We start from the raw sequence: 22,354 nt of genomic DNA, 5'->3' as shown, positions 1-22,354 counted from the left end.
TATCTGTTAAAATACCAAAAACCATTGTTATTTATGATTTATACCTTGTGTGTGTATGTGTGCTGAGTTCGTCTGACTCTTTGTGACCCCATGGAGTGTCTCCTGCCAGGCTCCTCTGTCCCTGGAATTTTCCAGGAAAGAATAATGGAGTGGGTTGCCATTTCCTCCTCCAGGGCATCTTCCTGACCCAGGGATTGAACCCCAGTCTCCTTCACTGATTCTTTGTACCACTGCGCCCTCTGGGAAGCCCAGTAATCTTAGTAGGCCACCTTAAATGCTAAATACTGTTTGCATAACAAAGCTTCCCAAGGGGTGCAGTGATAAAGAATCTACCTGCCCTGCAGGAGATGCAAGAGATGAGAGTTCAATCCCTGGGTCAGAAAGATGCCCTGAAGTAAGAAATGGCAACCCATTCCAGTATTCTTGCCTGGAAAATTCTGTGGACAGAGGAGCCTGGTGGGCCTCAGTCCATGGGGTCACAAAGAGTCGGACATGACTGAGCACAAGAACAAACAGAAAGACTAAGATTGCTAAGTGTAGAGATTGATATTTAAAAACAGAAAATGCACAAACAAATATGTATGTTTCATGGGAGAGCTTGAGATGTTCCTGAAACCCTGACTTTTCCATCACAGAGATAGTTTCCTTTTTACTTGAAAAGCATTAGGAATTTAGACATTCATATTATGATAAGCAAATGTTCAAGCTTTCAGGAGGACAGATTCTAAGATTTTTTTCATGCAGCTTTGCTATCTTTGTTAAATAGTAATTCCTTGGGGTGGCTGTTGAAGTGAAGAACAAGTGCCATCTAGTGGTTATATTTAAGTGTACAGGTCAAAATAAGTTAAAACATTTTGGAATATGTATCCTTTAATTTACATGCTAGCAAGATTATGCTCAAAATCCTTCAAGCTAGACTTCAGCAGTATATGAACTTTCAGATGTACAAGCTGGGTTTAGAAAAGGCAGAGGAACCAGAGATCAAATTGCCAGAATTCACTGGATCATGGAGAAAGCAAGGGAATTCCAGAAAATCATCTTTCTCATTGGAGGATAATTGCTTTACTATGCTGTGTTAATTTCAGCTGTACAGTAGCGTGAATCAGCTGTAAGCATAAATATGTCCTCTCTCTCTTGAGGCTCCCTCCCAGTTCCCCCCAACCCCAATCCTCTAAGTCACCACAGAGCACTGGACTGAGCTCCCTGTGCGATAGAGGAGGTTCCCACTAGTCCTTTGTCTTATCCATGGGAGTGTATGCATGTCAGTCCCAACCTCCCAGTTCATCCCACCCTCCCCTCTCCGCGCCCCCCACCCGTCCACACGTCCATCTCTAAGTCTGCATTTCTGTTCCTACCCTGCAAATACGAAACCTTCCTTTCTTTCCATTTGACCCCCTGTATTGACCACTCAGCCTGTGTCACACACACATTGGCTGCTTTTGAAGCACAGTATCAAACAAGAGCTAGGGAGACCCAGCAAAGATGTCTGTCCTATCAGATCCCTGGGTCCACAGGCTCCATTCACGGTCAATTCAAGGTCTTAACACCTATTTTGTATCCATTTGTCACAGGTATGATTTGAGTCTGGATGAAATGAGAACTTTGACATTTCAGAGAGTGACATTTACCATGGGTCTACCTCTGTTAAAACGTGCAATTCAGGATCAGGTGAGTCTCACTGTTATTATGGTGTAAAATGTGTGAGTGAATGAGAGAGAGACAGAGAGAGAAAAAGATTTTGTTTTGCTTTGTTTGCTTTTGCAACTTGTGGAAGGAAGAGCATTAATTCTGTCCTGGGGGAGCAGACAATTTGGTGGATATGGGAGTGTCTCCCTCACCCTCCTTTTCTGCTGCCTTCCTGTTAATCTAATTGACATTCACTTCTCTCGAGCCAACAGGCCAGGAAGTAGGAGAATCAGCAAAGGTAGTAAAATATTTGTTCACAAAACAAATATGATCTGGGGTTTCAAATTCAAATATCTGAGAAATATAATAATAAAATAATAAAAATAAAAAATTCATTTTACAGGCTTTTCAAGCATTTTAGTCTTGTCAAAAATGGATGAGTCTTGTTTGTCTAAAAATTGCCATTCTCAACGCAGTGAAATTATTTTAGTCAATTTAGCCTTGCTAAAAAGAGAGAAGGAAAGAAGCAAAGAAAATGTGAGGAGAGGATTCCTTTGTGAGGCTAGCATTAGGAGCTCTATATTTACCCAAGTTTAAGTCCATTCCATATAGTCCATTAAGTTTGTTCCATGTAGTCAAAGCTATGGTTTTCCCAGTAGTCTTGTATGGATGTGAGAGCTGGACCGTAAAGAAGGCCAAGTCTAACAGAATTGGTGCTTTTGAACCATGGTGCTGGAGAAGATTCTCGAGAGTCCCTTGGACTGCAAGGAGATCAACCCAGTCAATCTTAAAGGAAATCAACCCTGAATATTCACTGGAGGGACTGATGCTGAAGCTGAAGTTCCAAAACTTTGGCCACTTAATGCGAAGAACTGACTTATTGGAAAAGATCCCGATGATGGGAAAGATTGAGGCAGGAGGTGAGGGGGGTGACAGAGGATGGGTTGGTTGGATGGCATCATTGACTCAATGGCCATGAGTTTGAGCAAACTCTGGGAGATAGTGAAGGACAGGAAAGCCTGGTGTGCTAGAGTCCATGGGGTCACAAAGAGTTGGACACGACTTAGTGACTGACCACCAACAAAGTCCATTCATGCAGCTTCATAGCTTCCTTAAACCTAACATTTTATACAGGAACAATATACCTCTTGGTGAGACCTCTGGGGGAGGGGCCTGAACTGGGGCTGAGCTTCCTTAGGTGCTGAGAAGCTGAATGTATTCTAGAGTGAGCCCAGCCCCCTTTGTGCCCCCCGTGGTTTGTAGAGGGAGAGGCTGAGGACCGACTGGTGGGAGTCTTGTTTCTCTGTGGAATGTGAATCAGAGCTGGTGGGGGCCTGAGGTCATTGGTTGAGACCAGATCCCACCCGCTCACCCACCTTGGTTGGCTGTCTGTCCTGGGGAGGCAGGGACAGAAGTCAGCATCTTCTCATCAGGAGGGAGTTACGGGCAGAGCTTTGGTATCTCCTGGTGAGGTCCTGCAGTCCCTCTGAGGTGACAGGGGCACGGCATTGCCACCCTTAGATGGAGAGCATGTGCAAGGAAACACCCACAGAACAGGGTGACGCATGCTGGGCAAAGCCTGGAAAATAGTTTTGCACCAATCAGAACATACTGGCAAGTAGATGTCCAAACTGGTGAATTGCCTCTAAATGGAACATACATTTAGAAGTGAATACAACCAAACAACCAACCAATTAACCTACCAACCAACCTACCAGCCAGACAACCTACCAACCTGCCAACTAATGACCAACCAAGAAAACAACCAACCAACCAACCAACCACCTAACCAACCAACCAACCAGTCAACCTACCAACCAACCTAACAACCAAACAACCTACCTACCAACCTGCCAACCAACCAACTAACCAACCTACTAACCAACAAAATAAACAACCAGCCTACCAACCAACTAACCAACAAAACAAACAACCAACCGAATTACCAACCAAACAGCCCACCAACCAACCAACCAAACATAAAGAAACCCTAATCCCTCTTTGCTTTCAGCTGCTTTCTCCATCACAGCCAGGCCTCCAAATGCATCCAGCCTGGGGCTGGGGGGAAGGTAAGAACTTGACATGGCGGCCAGTCCCCTGCCCCTTTAATCAGCCCATTATGTCTAAGGCTTAACTTAGTGTCAAAATTCAAGACCCAGACGTGAGAGTTTGTAACCTCCTGTAATGAGGTTTGCCAGTTTCAGCCCGACCCCCATGTCTGAAGGCATAGCCTGTGCACTCTTGCTCCCATGAAGCGTGTGAAGCCCTGCATCCAATTAGCTTCCTGTTTCCTTGGCTCCCTCTGAGGTCCTCAGCAGCCAGACAGCTCTGTCCTGGATGATTAGGTATGATTCCTCTGGGAGGCACAGGATTGGCCTTGGACGATCCCTCCAGTTCATTTCTGTTACTTATTTCAGGCTGTTTGGCACTTCTCTCTGCGTGAATTAGCAAAAGTCAAAAAGCCTGAAGGAAATTAAACTAGTCGGTCATCGGTCACCAGGGCACAGGCTCCTCTTGGGGGACGGGTGTCCTAAGATTCAGCAGCACATCTGTGTGTAAAGACTCTCAAATTCTACCCCATGAACAGCTGGAGGAGCTGTCCACAGCCAGTAATTCTAGAAGAAGTGTTGTATGATTCATCCATGATTTATCTGCTTCTTCCTGAAATTATTGAGTCATGGCTGCACTGCCCGTTCAGAGAGTGGTCCAAGTCCTTCCATCTTTCCCTGGCCCTTGTGTTGCTCTTAACTTTCGGGGATGATCTAATGAGCGCCCAGGCAGAGGGCAGCGTGTAACATGTGATGATGATGTTCCTGAAGACGAACGAGGAGCGAGCCGCATTTGTCTCAAGTCTCGGCAGACAGCCCACAGGCTGAGAAGAAGCCATTAAAATGTTTCCACTCTGTCTTCTCCCCTCTGTCATCTGCAATAGATTAGAGATGTTTCGATAATTTGAAAAGGAAAACAGTATCTGACCTTGACTACAGAGCATATACACTTGCACATGTGCGCGTGCACACCCACACACACACACAGACAGTGTGAATAATCTCATTGCACCTTTTTGACTCTTCCTGCACCCGCTTCCAGCAGCATCGTCTTTGTGCCCCTCAGTCAACTCTCTCCTCTCTCCCTGTGAATTCAGGACGAGGTCCTGCGTGGTGGAAGTCCTGGCTCCCAGAATTTCCAGATGAAGACACAGAGGACCCGGTTGGGATATCTCTTTTGTGGAAGTGCTGGAACTGGACCCCATCCCCTTCCTTGGGTGCCTGGTCCCATCTCCTCAAACACTTGTCCGTGTAGGCTGATGGTCTGCACCCAAATCACCATAATTCGTAACAACAGCTCACGTTTACTAAATTCGTATTTTGTGCCAGTTGCAGCTCTAAGAACTTTGAATGAATGGATGATCTCATTTAGTATTCCTGACAACCTTAAAGGTATTCTCATTTTACAGATGAGTAAACTGCTGCTGCTCTGCTAAGTTGCTTCAGTCGTGTCCGACTCTGTGCAACCCCATAGACGGCAGCCCACCAGGCTCCGCCGTCCCTGGGATTCTCCAGGCAAGAACACTGGAGTGGGTTGCCATTTCCTTCTCCAATGTGTGAAAGTGAAAGTGAAGTCGCTCAGTCATGTCCGACCCTCATCGACCCCACAGACTGCAGCCTTCCAGGCTCCCCCATCCATGGGATTTTCCAGGCAAGAGTACTGGAGTGGAGTGCCATTGCCTTCTCCGATGAGTAAACTGAGGCTGAGGAATTGACTAGAGGTCATAGGGAATGGAAACCCACTCCAGTATTCTTGCCTGGAAAATCCCATGGACAGAGAAGATTGGCAGGCTACAGTCCAGGGGGTGGCAAAGAGTTGGGCACAACTGAGTGACTGAGCATACGTGCACACACACGCAAGTAGTAAGCTGTGTGTGTAACTAGTGGAGCACAGATTCAAAGCCAGGGCGGTTGCTTCCTGAGCCCACTCAGATCTGGTGATTTCACCCCCCGGTGCACTAGAACCCCCTAAAGGAGCTTTCCAGACTCTTGCCACCCAGGCTGTCGGTCAGGCCCATCAGATCAGCATCTACATCTTTCAGATGATGCAGGCTGCGTCCTGGCTTGAGAACCGAAGCGCTGACCTTCTTTCTCGGTACCCCGCACTGTCTCTCTAGATTGTTCCCATCCCACATTTGATCCCTGCCAATCATGGTTCGTATCAATAACCTCAGATATGCAGATGACACCACCCTTATGGCAGAAAGCGAAGAGGAACTGAAGAGCCGTTGATGAAAGTGAAAGGAGAGAGTGAAAAAGCTGGCTTAAAACTCAACATTCCAAAAACTAAGATCATGGCATCTGGTCCTATCACTTTATGGCAAATAGATGGGGAAACAATGGAAACAGTGAGAGACTTTATTTTCTATAATAATTTAATGATTATTAAATATTAATAATAATCTTAAATTATTTCTTATAATTATTTTCTTGGGCTCCAAAATCACTGCAGATGGTGACTGCAGCCATGAAATGAAAAGACGCTTACTCCTTGGAAGAAAAGCTATGACCAACCTAGACAGCATATTAAAAAGCAGAGACATTACTTTGCCAACAAAGGTCCATCTAGTCAAAGCTATGGTTTTTCCAGTGGTCACGTATGGATGTGAGAGCTGGACTATAAAGAAAGCTGACCACCAAAGAATTGATGCTTTTGAAGTCTGGTGTTGGAGAAGACTCTTTAGAGTCCCTTGAACTGCAAGAAGGTCCAACCAGTCCATCCTAAAGGAAATCAGTCCTGATTATTCATTGGAAGGACTGATGCTGAAGCTGAAACTCCACTACTTTGGCCACCTGATGTGAAGAACTGATTCACTGGAAAAGACCCTGATACTGGGAAAGATTGAGGGCAGGAGGAGAAGGGGATGACAGAGGATGAGATGGTTGGGTGGCATCACGGACTCAATGGACATGAATTTGAGTAAGCTCCGGGAGTTGGTGATGGACAGGGAAGCCTGGTGTGCTGCAGTCCATGGGGTGACAAAGAGTCAGACATGACTGAGTGACTGAACTGAATCATGGTTCGGGGCTGACTCAGGGATACTTCATCTTAATATTTCCTTTTCCCAGGAGGGAGCCAGTGGGACTCAGGCTATTCCTGGCCAAGTGTAGGAGGAATAGGGATGGGTATCTGGGTTTGCAGCCCCACTGCACCCGTGACTGTTTCCTCCACCCCCACCTCAGCCGTCTTCTCTCCCACCTGAGCTCTTCTCATCCTAACATGAGCCACGTGGGCTGTGGGTGTGGTAGCATCTTTATTATCTAAGCCAGTGGTTCTCAAAGCATAATCTGAGGCCCCCTTGGGGTTACTCCAGACCCTGTCACATCTTGATTCTACCTGAAAAGTAGACGTCAGCTGCCTGCAAGCATGACAGTAGATTTTCATCATCAATTGCAACCCAAACAGCGTAGGGCAAAACATGGAGCGCAGAAGCAGGCGCGAGAGGCCAGCTGGCTTTATTAGCCAGATGCTAAAGCAATTGTAAAAATGCAAAACAATACCATTCTTCTCACTGATTATTTTTTGGCTTGAAAATGATGGTTGTTTTTCATAAGAATTTTGTCATTTACATTAACATGTAATAGGTTCATTATTGTTTTTAAATGAGTAAATATTTTAGAAATTCTCAGCTTTAATTGTATGGCAACTTGATAGATACAACCTGTGTAAACAAAAGCTCTTTGGAATCTGAGATAAGTTTTAAGAGTATATTGTTCAGTTGCCAAGACTCTTTGTGATCCCACTGACTGCAGCACACCAGGCTTCCCTGTCCTTCACTATCTCCCAGAGCTTGCTCAAATTCATGTTGCCACTGAGTCGGTGATGCCATCCAACCATCTCATCCTCTGTTACCTGCTTCTCCTCTTGCCCCCAGTTTTTGCCAGCCAGGATCTTTTCCAGTGAATCGGCTCTTCATATCAGGTGGCCAAAGTATTGGAGTTTCAGCTTCAGCATCAGTCCTTCCAATGAATACTCAGGACTGATCTTCTTCAGAATGGACTGGTTGGATCTCCTTGCAGTCCAAAGGACTCTCAAGAGTCTTCTCCAACACCACAGTTCAAAAGCAACAATTCGGGTTAGGGTTAGGCACTCAGCCTTCTTTATAGTCCAACTCTCACATCCATATGTGGCTGATGAAATTATTCTTTATTATACTGTAATTATTATTTTCACGAGAATTTTAGAGACTTCCCTCGTAGCTCAGTTGGTAAAGAATCCGCCTGCAGTGCAGGAGACCCGGGTTTGGAAATGGCAAACCCTGGAGAAGGACCCTGGAGAGCCTGGAGAAGGAAATGGCAACCCACTCCAGTATTCTTGCTGCTTCTTGCCTGGGAAATCCCCTGGACAGAGGAGCCTGGTGGGCTACAAAAGTGACCATGGGGGTCACAAAAGTCAGACACAAGTTAGTAACTAAACCACCACCATACTGTAATTATTATTTCAATCAGAATTTTAGACAGTGTCTGTTTGGTATGGTTTGGATTTTTATATTTAGAGACATATCTGGGGCAAGGGGGTGGTCAGATCTGGAATGGAATAAGCTTCAAAAGTCAGCTCCCCTTGGAAGGCATCAGGGAGTGCGGATCACTATTGCTTTCTTCATGAACCCTGAGAAAAGGAGCAGGCTTTTCCAGGAAGCCATTACACTGACGCTGTCGGCGTGTTGCAGAAAGGACCTGAGCAGGGATGTGCCAGGGGGCTGAGACTGTCCACCACCCCTCTGGCCCCACCCAGGCCCGCTCTGTCGCCCACCACTGCCAGCACGATGACCAGGCACACCTGCTCCACCCACCCTGGGACTGGTCCCTGACTCCTTTGCGCTCTTGGCTCCCGCACCCTGGCCTTGGCTCTGCCCGTGACCCCCCGGCTTCTGTTTGTACCAGCACCTGGGGGCCTGACAGGCTGCCGTGCGCTGGGCCTCGCGTGCTGTCTCTGGCAGGAGGCCCTGTCCCAGCTCCAGCTGCATGACTTGGGCCCTGGCCACCTGGCCAGCACTTTGGTTGGGTCAGCCCTGGCCCCGTGGGAAGCCCTGGAGGATTTGAGCAGAGATGACAGGACAGAGTGAGGGCCTGTTTACAGAAGTTCCTCTGTGTAGATTGGCACCTGAACAGAGTTGTCATCTGTGACGGCTACAGGGATTCTTTGCAAGGGTGGGCAGGGGGTGAGCTAGGACCCAGCCAGGGACGCCACTGCGGCTGTGGGCTTGGTGCTATGTATTTATTGCACTGGAAACCATCCTGCATAATGGAAATTTCTCATTTTAAGGCACAGTGATTCTTCTTGCATTGAACTATTATGTTAAACATAACAATAGTGATTACCTGTTATCGTTTGCTAAGGCCCTGCTATGTGCCAAGAGAGGTGAGTCATTCATTTTACAATCATTTATTGAATGCCTACTACAAAGTAGTTCGAGAGGCAGTGAACAAAACAGGCAAAAAATATACCCGCATTACGGAGTTCACATTTTAGGCAGCAAACTAATAAAAAAGTAAATTTATGTCGGATGGTTGTCGATGCTAGAGATAAAAATCAAGCGTGGTAAACTGGAAAAGAGGTAACCCTATCTCTGTCCACAGATGATATAATTTTTTTAATGTAGAAAACCCTAAAGATTCCACTAACAAACTGTTAGAACTGATAAACAAATTTGGTAGAGTTGCAAGGTACACAATCCATCACTCTTTTCCATTAAAATTCATATAAAATAGTGCACTTCCCATTAAGAGCTAAGTAAGTTCATGAAATCAGGCTGGTAATGTCAATACAGTACATTCTTCAATGGTGCTGTCAGTGTTGGTAAATTATATGATTACAGTAATCATCATAAAAATTTCCAAGGCAGCTAGGAGTTTGGTAGGAAGCATATGCTGCCAAGAGAAGCGGCATTAAATTTAAGGCAAGAATTTGGAAAATCTGAAGCCGTCAAAAAGCTGCAGTGATATTGTGACAGGTGAAAAATGTCTTTGGACAGAGCCATGGGAATGTCATTTTCCGTCATTCCTCTTCTGGGCTTTCCTGGAGTAGTCAAGGCCCCTGGGGAGGACAGAAGCACAGTGGTGACAGACAGCCTTTGTTACAGAATTCTCCTAGCACTGTGCTCAGGGCCCCCACTCTGTGGCCTCAGGGGAGAATCAGCCAAGAATAAGGAACAGCTGAGAGCAAGAAGGGTCAGATGTGGGGGCCACAGTGAGAATCCTGGATTTGTTTTGCAAAGGTAACTGTAGTCATAGGAGGGTTTTCTCAAGGGTGGATAGGGAAGAGGAGGTAGGGAAGCACAGTATAATGCTTATTATATTTTCCTAGTTTTTGACCACACAGCACAGCATGGAATCTTAGTTCCCTGACCAGGGATTGAACCTATGCCCTCTGCAGTGGAAGTGTAGTGTCTTAACCACCGGACTACCAGGGAAGTCCTGTAATGCTTGTTTTGAAAGTATTACACCCGTGGCAGATTCATGTTCGTGTATGGCAAAACCAATACAATATTGTAAAGTAATTAGCCTCCAATTAAAATAGATAAATTTAAATAAAAAAGGAAGTATTATAGTATCTCGGTCAAAATTTACAAGTTTATTCAAAAAATGTTTATGGAAATGCAAAAGACCTGGAATCGTTAAAGCGGTTCTAAAAAAGACACATTTGGAGAGCTCTCACTATTTGATTTCAAGACTTGTTCACAGTGTCTCAAGATTATGTGGTATTGGCATAAGGTCAGACACACAGATTAATAGGACAGAATAGAGAGTCCTAAAATAAATCCACACATGAGTGATCAATAGATTTTTGGACAGTGTTGCCAGGGCAATTCAATGGGAAAATAAAAGTCTTCTCAATAAATAGTGCTGGAATGACTTATAAACTTATAGAAAAAAAGTTAGCTTTGATCCCTACCTCGCGCTACACACAAAAATAATTTGAGATGTATTATACACCTAAACATGAATTCCACAATTAGAGTTTGTGGAAGAACAAAGGAGAAGGCAGAGGTTTCTTAGAGAGGACATCAAATGCTCAACACATAAAAGAAAAAGAACTGATAAATTGATCTTTATCAAAATTAAAAGCTGTTGTTCATCAAAAGACATCATGAAGAGAAGAAAAAGACAATCACCAAACCAGGAAAAAATGCCTACAATGCATGTATCTGAAAAAATTATGTCCAGATACAAAAGCCTTGTACCCAGGACATATAAAGAGTTCTTAGAGCTAAATGCTAAGAAGATAAACTATTCAATGTAAAAAATGGGCCAAAGACTTGAATAGACCCTTTATAAAAGGGTCCAAATGGCCAATAAGCATAGAAAAATGTGCTCAGCATCTTTAGTCATCTGAGAAATGCACATTTAAATCATAATGAGAGGCTTTCCTGGTGGCTGGGTAGCTCAGACTCCGAGCTTGCAGTGTAGGGGCCCAGGTTTGATCCCTGGCCAGGCAGCTAGATCCCACATGCCACAACTAAGAGTTCTCACTTGGGCCTGAAGACCTGGTGCAGCCAAACAAACCCAGCCAGCCAGCACCCAACAAGCCAAAGAGCCCACAGTGAGATGACATTGCAAGCCCTTGAGAATAGCTGAAGGTGGGAAAGACAATACTGATGAGGATTTGGAGAAATGAGAATTCTCACGCACTGTTGGTCGGAGTGGAAAATGGTATAGTCATTCTGCACAAGTGTTCAGCACTTCCTTACAACCCTTTAACCAGCAGTTGCATTCCTGGGGGCTTACAACAGAGAAATGGAAACACATATCCCCACAAGGACTTGTTCATGAATGCTTACCTCAACTTTACTTGAAATAAGCCCATGCTGAAAACAACACAAATGTCCATCAATAAGGGATTGGACAAACTGTGGAACATCTGCAGATGGAAAACTACTTGGCCATGAAAAAGAATGAATGACAGATACACAAAACAACGTGGGTGCCTTATTTGCCCAGAAGAAGGCAGATATGAAAGTACATACTGTGTAGTTCCATTTTTGTAAGTTCAAGAACAGGAAAAGCTAGTGAATATTGATGAAAAGAGAACAGTGGTTGCCCATGGGGGTGGTGACCCTGTAAAGGAGAATGAGGAAACTTTCTAGGTGGCACAGGGATGTTCCGTGATCTTAATTGGTGTGATGGTTACACAGGTAGATAATGGACCAGAACTCATGCATTTACGCTCTGTGCATTTTGCTGTACGTAAATTTTGCCTTGATACTAAGATCATCCTGGCTGATATTTGAGGCAGAGTGCAATAGGAGGCCAGCTGAAAGGCTGTTAGAATAGTCCAGGTTCAAGATGGTGATGGGAGATGTAAGCAGTGAACAGACTTGGGACCCCTTTTGGAGGGAGGGTCAGGACTAGGTAGCCCAGTAGGCAAGAGTCTTGTTTAAAGCAGGCCCCAGAGGACTGAATCCTTGAAGCCCATTTACTTATTCTATTTGTATGTTTTACTCTGGTTCATTTTCTTGCTAAAATAATTGAAGGTTTATTATAATACAGGACATGTATTCAGTTCAGTTCAGTCGCTCAGTTATGTTCAACTCTTTGTGACCCCATGGACTGCAGTACGCCACGCCTTCCTGTCTATCACCAACTCCCAGAGCTTACTCAAACTCATGTTCTTCAAGTTGGTGATGCCATCTAACCATCTCATCCTCTGTTGTCCCCTTCTCCTGCCTTCAATCTTTCCCAGCATCAGGGTCTTTTCCAATGAGTCAGTTCTTCACATCAGGTGGCCAAAGTAGTGGAGTTTCTGCTTTAGCTTCAGTCCTTTCAGTGAATAATCAGGACTGATTTCCTTTAGGATTGACTGGCTGGATCTCCTTGCAGTCCAAGGGACTCCCAAGAGTCTTCTCCAACACCACAGTTCAAAAGCAGCAACTCTTTGGCAGTCAGCTTTCTTTATAGTCCAACTCTCACATCCATACATGACTACTGGAAAAACCATAGCTTTGGCTAGATGGACCTTTGTTGGCAAAGTAATGTCTCTGCTTTTTAATATGCTGTCTAGGTTGGTCATAGCTTTTCTTCCAAGGAGCAAGGGTCTTTTAATTTCATGGTTGCAGTTACCATCTGTAGTGATTTTGGAGCCCCCTCCCCCAAATAAAGTCTGTCACTGTTTCCAATATTTCCCTATCTATTTGCTATGAAGTGATCAGATGCCATGATCTTAGTTTTCTGAATGTTGAGTTTTAAGCCAACTTTTTCACTCTCTTTCACTTTGATCAAGAGGCTCTTTAGTTCTTTTTCACTTTCTTCTGTAAGGGTGGTGTCATCCACATATCTGAGGTTATTGACATTTCTCCCAGCAATCTTGATTCCAGCTTGTGCTTCATCCAGCCCAGCGTTTCTCATGATGTACTCTGCATATAAGTTAAATAAGTAGGGTGACAATATACAGCCTTGACATACTCCTTTCCTGATTTGGAACCAATCTGTTGTTACATGTCTGGTTCTAACTGTTGCTTCTTGATCTGCATGCAGATTTCTCAGGAGGCAGATCAGGTGGTCTGGTATTCCCATCTCTTGAAGAATTTTCCACAGTTTGTTGTGATCTGCACAGTCAAAGGCTTTGGTGTAGAAGTAGATGTTTTTCAGGATCTCTCTTGCTTTTTTGATGATCCAGCAGGTGTTGTCAATTTGATCTCTGGTTCCTCTGCCTTTTCTAAATCCAGCTTGAACATCTAGAAGTTCATGATTCACATCCTGTTGAAGCCTGGCTTGGAGAATTTTGAGCATTACTTTGCTAGCGTGTGAGATGAGTGCAATTGTGCGGTAGTTGAAGCATTCTTTGGCATTGCCTTTCTTTGGGATTGGAATGAAAACTGTCCTTTGCCAGTCCTGTGGCCACTGCTGAGTTTTCCAAATTTCCTGGCATATTGAGTGCAGCACCTTCACAGCATCATATTTTAGGATTTGAAATAGCTCAACTGGAATTCCATCACCTCCACTAGCTTTATTTGTAGTGATGCTTCCTAAGGCCCACTTGACTTCGCATTCCAGGATGTCTGGCTCTAGGTGAGTGATCACACCATCGTGATTATCTGGGTCATGAAGATCTTTTTTGTATAGTTCTTCTGTGTATTCTTGCTACCTCTTCTTGATATCTTCTGCTTCTGTTAGGTCCATACCATTTCTGTCCTTTATTGAGCCCATCTTTGCATGAAATGTTCCCTTGGTATCTCTGATATTCTTGAAGAGATCTCTAATCTCATTCTGTTGATTTCCTCTGTTTCTTTGCATTGGTCACTGAGGAAGGCTTTCTTATGTCTCCATGCTATTCTTTGGAACTCTACATTCAAATGGGTATATTTTTCTTTTCTCCTTTGCCTTTTACTTTTCTTTTCTCAGGTATTTGTAAGGCCTCCTTAGACAACCATTTTTCCTTTTTTCATTTCTTTTTCTTGGGGATGGTCTTGATCACTGCCTCCTGTACAATGTCACAAACCTCCATCCATAGTTCTTCAGGCACTCTGTCTGTCAGATCTAATGCCTTGAATCTATTTGTCACGTCCACTGCATAATCGTAAGGGATTTGATTTAGGTCATACCTGAATAGCCTAGTGGTTTTTCCTACTCCCTTCAATTCAGTTTGTCTTTGGCAATAAGGATTTCATGATCTGAGCCACAGTCAGCTCCTGGTCTCGTTTTTGCCAACTGTATAGAGCTTCTCCATCTTTGGCTGCAAAGAATATAATCAATCTGATTTCAGTATTGACCATCTGGTATTGACTATGTATTCAGTAAGACTGATTAAATGTAACTAAATTAGGGAAATTGAAACCAGAAGATAGAAGAAGCAAATATGCCAGTTTGGGGACTGATGTTGGAAAACTAAGATCAGGAACCTATTTTTGCCCAGTCCTCTTGGCTGGGCTCCTAACAGGGCTTGCCAATGGGTTATGAAGGGGACAGTAAGGGTCTTTTAATATCAGAGGAAAGAAAGCTCAGATTATAGACACCCATGCAGTGTTCAATCAAGTTGATTTTAGTTGAAGAAGAAGGAATGTTTGTCTTTTGGAGACTCTCTGGGCTTATAAAATAAAAAAATATACATTTTTGTAGAATTTGCTTTGTAATAGAATATTGTATCACGAAGGTCTGATATATTAGATCAGATCAGATCAGATCAATCGCTCAGTCGTGTCCGACTCTTTGCGACCCCATGAATCGCAGCACGCCAGGCATCCCTGTCCATCACCAACTCCTGGAGTTCACTGAGATATCAAGTGCTTTATAAAGAAATGAAGGTTATTTTAGGGGAAATTACCTTCCTTCTATTTGAGACTGAATTTATTAAGCAGAAATGTAAATATCATAGAGTATAATTTAGGATAAAATACAAGTTTGAGTATATTCTCTATACATTTATGGAATCATTATAATTTAAAATTACTATAAGGTAATAGTCTGATATGGGAATTGAGTTTGGCTTGAATATATTCAATCAGCCTAAATGAATATATAGATAAGTAGAAATACTGCAAGAATGTATGTCAAAAAATGCATTAATTATTTGATTGATCATTACTAGCATGGGCAGTTCAGTATGCTGCCAATTGAATATGGCGGGACCTTGTAAATATTAGACATTCTTTATTTAAGAACAATTAGTAAATCAAAGGAAAATGAAATGAAAGAAGAACTGAAGAAAAGGGAGAATTTATGTGTGGAGAAGATGTTAAAAGTGTGTGCTAGTAAGGAAATCCATCAAATTAAGCCTTGTCTTCATTCTGAAACTTTTACTTGATGTCTTGAAATGGACCAGCCGAAATGAGTGCTTGAGTCAACACCAGAGCATTAACGGCAGACTTCTATGGCATTGTCCATAGGATCTAACGGCAAAGATCTCTGTCCTGGGCAGAGACTCGAGAAGGGAAAGAACTGTCACAATCAATTTATTGTGCTCCAGGATGGCTACATTGGGGGTTGGTTCTTTAGGAAATGTGATCGTAATTTATTTCACTTTTATGCATGTAAAAGTGACCATAGCTGGATCCCACCGATGGCAAAGTCATGCTGCCCCATCCATGGTGGAAATGGAGAGAATGAAGTATGATGAAAACCTTGCCTAGTTGGAGATGCTGAGGGATTTCCCTGGTTCTGATGGGTTAGGTTTAGCTCCAGCAGAGCATGTGGTTTAAGGGGAGGAAGGGGCTGTTATAACGAATTGAGTGGGGTGATTCTTAGCAAAGTCACCTGGGGACTGGGACATGTTGGTGTCACATGCTTTCTGGACATGAGGCTGGTGGTACAGGAGAGAGTTGTTGATGACTGGGACTGGGCCACCCAGAGTCCCGGGCTTCCTCCAGCTCAACAGTGAGGGGCATTGAGGACTGGGAGCAAGAGGTCCACGTGAGGACACTGAGTATCTGGTTTCTGGCCCTTCTTCTACCACTTACTAGATGATTCTTGTTGGACAAGTCTTTTGATCTTCCTCAGCCTAGACTCTTCCATCCATGACATGGGGTCAGCACGTCTTGCCCCACTCAGCCCTTCATGAAGGGTCATTGTGGGGATCCACAGGACAGAGGACCTAGGGACCCTCTGAAAAAGCCCGCAAATATCCATTACAGTTGGTTTTTATTATTTGCTGGGGACGAACTCTCCTGTGTGAGTGATGCTGGAGCCAGGCACTGGTACGTGCTCCAGCCTTGGAGGTATTTTAGGAAATAATCAATCCAAGATGCATTGGGTAGGAGCCATGCTAAGAGTCATAAATCTTGACAGTTTGCTGCTTGAAAAAATTAATAATGCTTGAGAGGAACATTGTAAAAACCTACAGGAGGGAAAGTAGTATGTTTGGGGAGAGAGCTTAAGCCAGTCTGGAAACTGAGAGTCATCCAAGGAAGATAGGCTCCTCCTGCCCTGGTGGGGCATAGTTTAGACACATGTACAAACACACACAGCACACATGTATACACTCGTGCATGTGGGCAGCTTGCACAAGTTTTGTGGGGCGCATTTCAGAAGAGACTGATGAATCAAAAAGGCTAGCATTGAGACTTCCCTGGTGGTCCAGTGGTTGGGACTCCAAGCTTCCAACTCATGGGGAACAAGTTCCATCCCGGGTCGGGGAACTAAGATCCCACATTACCGGGGCGCAGGACCAGAGGAAAAAAAAGCTAGCATTAATTCCAAGAAAGGGTAATTGGAATTTACACATGCAAGGTCCCATTACTTTTGGCAGAAATGCCACCTGCCTCTGAAATTTTAAAATGAAACAGCAATGGTGCTCTTGTCCTGTCCCATTTCTTACTGGTGGAGAAGAGCATGCTTGTATAGCTTTGGGATTCAAGGCTGCTGTGCACAGCAGTGGAAGACAGGGTCACAAAGGGGGGCCAGACGTCATGGTTTTTAACTGATCAAAGCCCAAGGATGGTCTGTGGTTAGAAAGGAAAGTGAAGAATAATGCTTTTCCTATGTCCAGAATGTTCCCAAACCTTCTGAATCCTCTGTATTGAATCAGGATGGTCACCTGGACTTGTGCCAGGCTCTCGCTGTTGGTGGGACTGCTGGTGGGTTGTCATGGAGAATCATTGAGGGGAGGCCCAGGGACAGACTTGGGTAAGGCCACCTGAGGCCAAAGGCAAGTCAGTCAGGGCTGGGCTCCAGGCAGGTGTAGTTGACTTCCTATTATGGGAGAAGAGAGTCTTTAACTGCTTTGTCTGTGGTCTGAGACCAGATGATCACATTAAAAAACAATGAACAGGTGCTCACGACTATATAAAGGAGATAAACAACTAGGATTTACAGTATAGCACAAGTAACTCTCCTCAGTACCTCACCATAAACAGTGATGGAAAATAATAGAGATAGATGCTCGGAAAGATTGAAGGCAAAAGGAGAAGAGAGTGGCAGAGGATGAGATGGTTGGATGGCATCACCGATTCAATGGACATGAACTTGGACGAACTCCAGGAGATGGTGAAGGACAAGGAGGCCTGGTGTGCTGCAGTCCATGGGTTCACAAACAGCTGGACATGACTTAGCAACTGAACAACAATACATTTATATAAACTTAACTGAATCACTTGGCTGGACACCTGAAACTAACACAATATTGTATATCAACTATACTTAAATAAAAAGAATTTTTATAAGGATGAAAACATTGACTTCTGTAGGGTGATAGGATTATTTTTTATTTAAAAATTGCTTAATAAAAGTGTTGAATTTTTTAAATTGTAAAAGTAACATGTTTATTTTTTTTTTTAATGTTAATTTAAATGGTTAGGATTTAAGGATATCTTGACATTGGGTCTGTCATGTTTTCAGGTGGAGAAAACAAGGAATTTTGTCAGCCGGAGCCTGGTCATAGGAGAAGTCCTCTCCATGGCGGACATGGCCACAGGAGTAAAGGTGAAAGTCAGTGGGTCTCCCACCCTTCATGCACTGCGAGTTTTGTTTTATTTCACTATATTTTTATTTATTTGGCTGCGCTAGGTCTTAGGTGTGGTGTGCGGGATCTCATTCCCTGACCAGGGACTGAACCTGGGTCCCCTGCCTTGGGAGCTTAGTGGCTTAACCACAGGATACCAGGGGCGTCCCATGAACTGATAGTTTTGAATGAAAAGGAGAGAAAACAAAACAGTTCCATAGGTGTCAGTCTGTCCCTACAAGAGATGTTTATAAAATGGTACAGCTCCCAACACATCCCCTTGACTTCTGCTTCAGTCATTGTATTCAATCCGGTATTTGTTTTTCTTTGCTTTTCTTTCTGTATAGTTTTACTGCATTTATGCCAGTCAGTTATTTTCCTTTCCTTTCCTTTTGTGTTTTAGTTAGTTACTCAGGCTGCACTGGGTCCGCGTTGCTGCTCGGGCTCGCTCCGGTTGTGCTGAGCGGGGCCACTCTCCGGCGGTGGTGCGTGGGCTTCCCATTGCGGGGATTCTCTTGTTGCGGAGACGGGCTCTAGGCACTTGGGCTTCAGTAGGTGTGGTGCATGGGCTTAATGCCCTTTGGCATGTGGGATCTTCCTGGACCAGGAACTGAACCTATGCCCCCTGCACTGGCACATGGATTCTTAACCACTGGACTACCAGAAAAGTCCTCCTAAGTCTTCAACTACTGAATAATACTCCTTTGGGTGGAACAACACTTGGAATTCTTATATACTTCTTATATACTTCTCCATTTTTGCTGATTAAATGGGTATAAAATGGCGTCATGCAGTAGACTTGTTTGCATGTACCAGCTCACCAAGGGTGGTAAACAGAATAGCTTAAAAGGCATGAGTGCCATGACCTCTCCTAATGCCCTAAGTCTCCCAGCAGGCATGTGGCTCTGCATGTAACCTCCTCTCCCTCCCTGGATGCCACTGCATCTCCAAATAAGTGTCTGCATGCAGACATCCAGTTCTGATGTCCCCAAAGGGGAGAAGTTATGATAAGAACATGAAGAGGAAATGATCAAACAAGAAGCCGTTGATGAGTCCAAGATGCAAACTCTTTGTGTTCTGCGGTATAGACGTTTATATATGAGTAGGAATAAAAGGGCTTCCTTGGTGGCTCAGATGGTAAAGATTCTGCCTGCAATATAGGAGACCTGGGTTCGATCCCTGGATGGGGAGGATCCCCTGGAGGAGGAAACGGCAACCCACTCCAGTACTCTTGCCCGGAGAATCCCATGGATGGAGGAGCCTGGTGGGCTACTATCCATAGGGTCTCAAGGAGTCAGACACGACTAAAGTGACTTAAAATGCAGCAACAGAAATTAAAAACGAAGACTTCTGTGAATGCCATCCCAAGGTGAGAATGTTTGTGGGGAAGCTGGCTTCCCTACGATTTCAGCCAGGCAGGGTCTCTTCTCTCTTGGCTGTGGCTTCCGCAGTGAAGAAAGTCACCTCAGAGGCTCAAATAGCTCCTCCTCTCAGAAATCCTAGAGGATCCTGCTCAAGAGTCATGAGCCTCAGCTGTTCGTTTTGCTACATTGCCCCCACCTTCTGTCTGGCAGATCTCTATGGGGAAGCCCCCACAGGCCATCCCCACTCTCTGGCTAGGACACCTGCTCGTCTGCAGCTGCAGGGTCTTGCACGGAGCCAGGCGCATAGAACTGCATAGGGAATGTTTGAGCGAATGAGGGAAGGGCAGCTTCTGGTATCAAGCAGACCGAAGAAACATTTCAGCCTGTTGCAATGTGTGGACCTTACTTCTTGGGTGGGGCAAAACGTTCGTTTAGGGTTTTGCCACAAGATGCTACAGAGAAACCCGAATGAACTTTTCAGCCAACCTAAGTAGACCCTGATTCAAACAACAACCCGTAAAGAAAGACTAGGAATCAGTTGGGGAGATTTGAACATTGGCTCTCTGGCAGTATTAAAAGATTATTATTGTATCTGAGGTGAAATAATGGTTTGAGGATCATGCTTTTAAGAAGAGTCCTTACCTTTGACAGAGGCTTAGGAGATACTTAGGGATGAAGTGACAGAATGTCTGGGATAAACTTTGAGATCCCCTGCTGTGTAGAATGGGAGAGTGAACTGGGGGGAAAATGAATAAAATGGACCACGAGCTGGGAATTGTTGAGTTCATGATACTCTTCTATTTTGTTTGAATTTTTCCACACTAGAAAACTTTTAAAAAAAGTTTTACTCCTGAGTATCCTAGAAGGAAATTTGAATAGATTTAAAGAAACAGACCTTTAAAAATGCTTCTCTGATCACATCAATCCTCTACTGAAGACCTCTTCCTCTTATGGTTTAGAGAAGGCCTCCAGCCCTTGACCTGACTCACAGGTCCTCAAATGGCCTGGCTGGACATTCGCCTCTCCAGACACCTTCTGTGCCATATGGTCCTGCCCAGGATATATCTTGGCCTTCTTTCGGTCTCTTGTTTCCACATCTGGACCACTCATGCTGTCTTTCTCCTCCTTCACCTGCCTGACACTCATTCTCAAGTCTCAGCTCAAGTGTCCTTCTTTCAGGGAAACCTCCCTCCATCCTCAAGTTTATTTATTTATTTCTGTCTGCGCCGAGTCTGTGTTGCCGCGCAGGCTTTTCTCGAGCTGTGGCGAGCAGGGGCTGCTCTGGTGCCTGTGCTCGGGCTGCTCTTTGCGGGGCCTCTCTTCCTGTGGTGCACGGGCTCTTGGTGTAGCTGAGGGTCCGTGCTTGCCGCGTGTGGGCTCAGCAGTTCAGTCCACCAGCTCCAGAGCACAGGCTCCGTGGTATAGCGCACAGGCTGAGTTGCTCCACGGCGTGTGGGGTCTTCCTGGACCAGGGATGGAACCCCTGTTTCCTGCATTGGTAGGGAGATTCTTTATCACTGAGGCGCCAGGGAGCCTGCAGTTTAAACCCCACTTACGTGCTGTCATCTGTCCGTGTACCTTACAGCGTCTGTCTGGGTGCGCGCCCATTTTGGATTGAGGTATTTATTCACATGTCTACTGTATGTCGCTTAGCACCGCTAGAGGGCAGCATCCTTGAAGACTATCTGTCTACAGTCTTGCTATGGAGGAAGTGTCAAGACATGAGTATTAAATGAATGCATAGAATCAAAGCTGTTTGGCAGTCACTCAAAAGGTTAAATGTAGAACTACTGTATGATCCAGCATTTCCACTCCTAGGTATGTACCCCAAAGAATTAAAACAGGGACCGAAATAGATACTTGTATGCTAGTGTTCATTGCAGCGTTGTTCACAGTGCCTCATAGGCTGAAAGAAGCAAGTGTCCATCCGTACATGAATGAATAAGCAAAATATTGTCTAATATATAGAATGTACCATGGACTATCACTCAGCCGTAAAAATGAGTGAAGTTCTGGTACCTGTTACAACATGAATCTTGAAAATATGCTAAGTGAAATAAGCCAGATCCATGCGGACAAATACTGTATGATTCCACTTATATGAAAATTTGAGAATAGACAAATTAATTTCTAGAGATAAAAAGTAACTTACAGGTTCCCAGAGGCTGAGGGAAGAGGAGAACGGGGTCCGTTGTTGGTTAATGGGCAGTTTGTTGGGAGGATGAAAAAGTTTTAGAAGTGGTGCCAATGGTTGCATAATACTGTTAGTATAGTTCATCCCGCTGAACTGTACACGTAACCGTGGCTAAAATGGCAAGCTTTATGTTATAACATTTATGTTATTATTATACCATAATAAAAAGACTTGGAAAATTGGACAAAAATGATGATTAGGGACTTCCCTTGGTGGCCCAGTGGTAAAGACTTTCTTTTTTCTAATGTTGGGGGTGTGGATTCAGTCCCTGGTCAGGGAGCTAAGATGCTACATGCCTCATGGCCCAAAAAAACAAAACATAAAAACAATATTGTAACAAATCAATAAAGACTTTAAAAAATGACAATTAACCCTGTTTGCTTTTCCCGCACATGAGTTGTTTGTTGCTGTTGTTTAGTTGCTAAGCCATGTCTGACTCTGCAACCCCGTGGACTGTAGCTTTCCAGACTCCGCTGTCCATGGGATTTTCCAGGCAAGGATACTGGAGTGGGTTGCCATTCCCTTCTCCAGGGGATCTTCCTGACCCAGGAACTGAACCTGGGTCTCCTGCAGTGGCAGACAGTGGCAGGAGGATTCTTTTCTGCTGAGTCACCAGGAAAGCGCTACATACAGGGTAATCTTTTTTCCCTTGTGCTCGGACATCCTAGACAGTTAGCGGAGGGTGTAGGTTGTGCCCCTGGTCCAGCCCTTCTGCCTTTCCTGTTGGTGATGGAGGGAGATTTCGGTGAGG

General features: G+C 44.5%; 1 protein-coding gene across 3 annotated transcripts in view; it reads left to right on the top strand.

The window, feature by feature from the left end:
- Positions 1 to 22,354, top strand: part of ACOXL (acyl-CoA oxidase-like) — a 332,871-nt gene that overhangs the window by 24,110 nt on the left and 286,407 nt on the right. For all 3 annotated transcript variants that reach the window (XM_010829556.1, XM_010829558.1, XM_010829557.1), the window contains exons 2-3: positions 1,572 to 1,668; positions 17,943 to 18,026. In XM_010829556.1, coding sequence (XP_010827858.1) covers positions 1,572 to 1,668; positions 17,943 to 18,026 — 181 coding nt within the window. The remainder of the gene's footprint in view (positions 1 to 1,571; positions 1,669 to 17,942; positions 18,027 to 22,354) is intronic.

Source organism: Bison bison, unplaced genomic scaffold (genome assembly GCF_000754665.1).
Source record: "Bison bison bison isolate TAMUID 2011002044 unplaced genomic scaffold, Bison_UMD1.0 scf7180017864508, whole genome shotgun sequence".
Classification (NCBI taxonomy): domain Eukaryota; kingdom Metazoa; phylum Chordata; class Mammalia; order Artiodactyla; family Bovidae; genus Bison; species Bison bison.
This window is presented reverse-complemented; position numbering and strand designations above follow the sequence as displayed.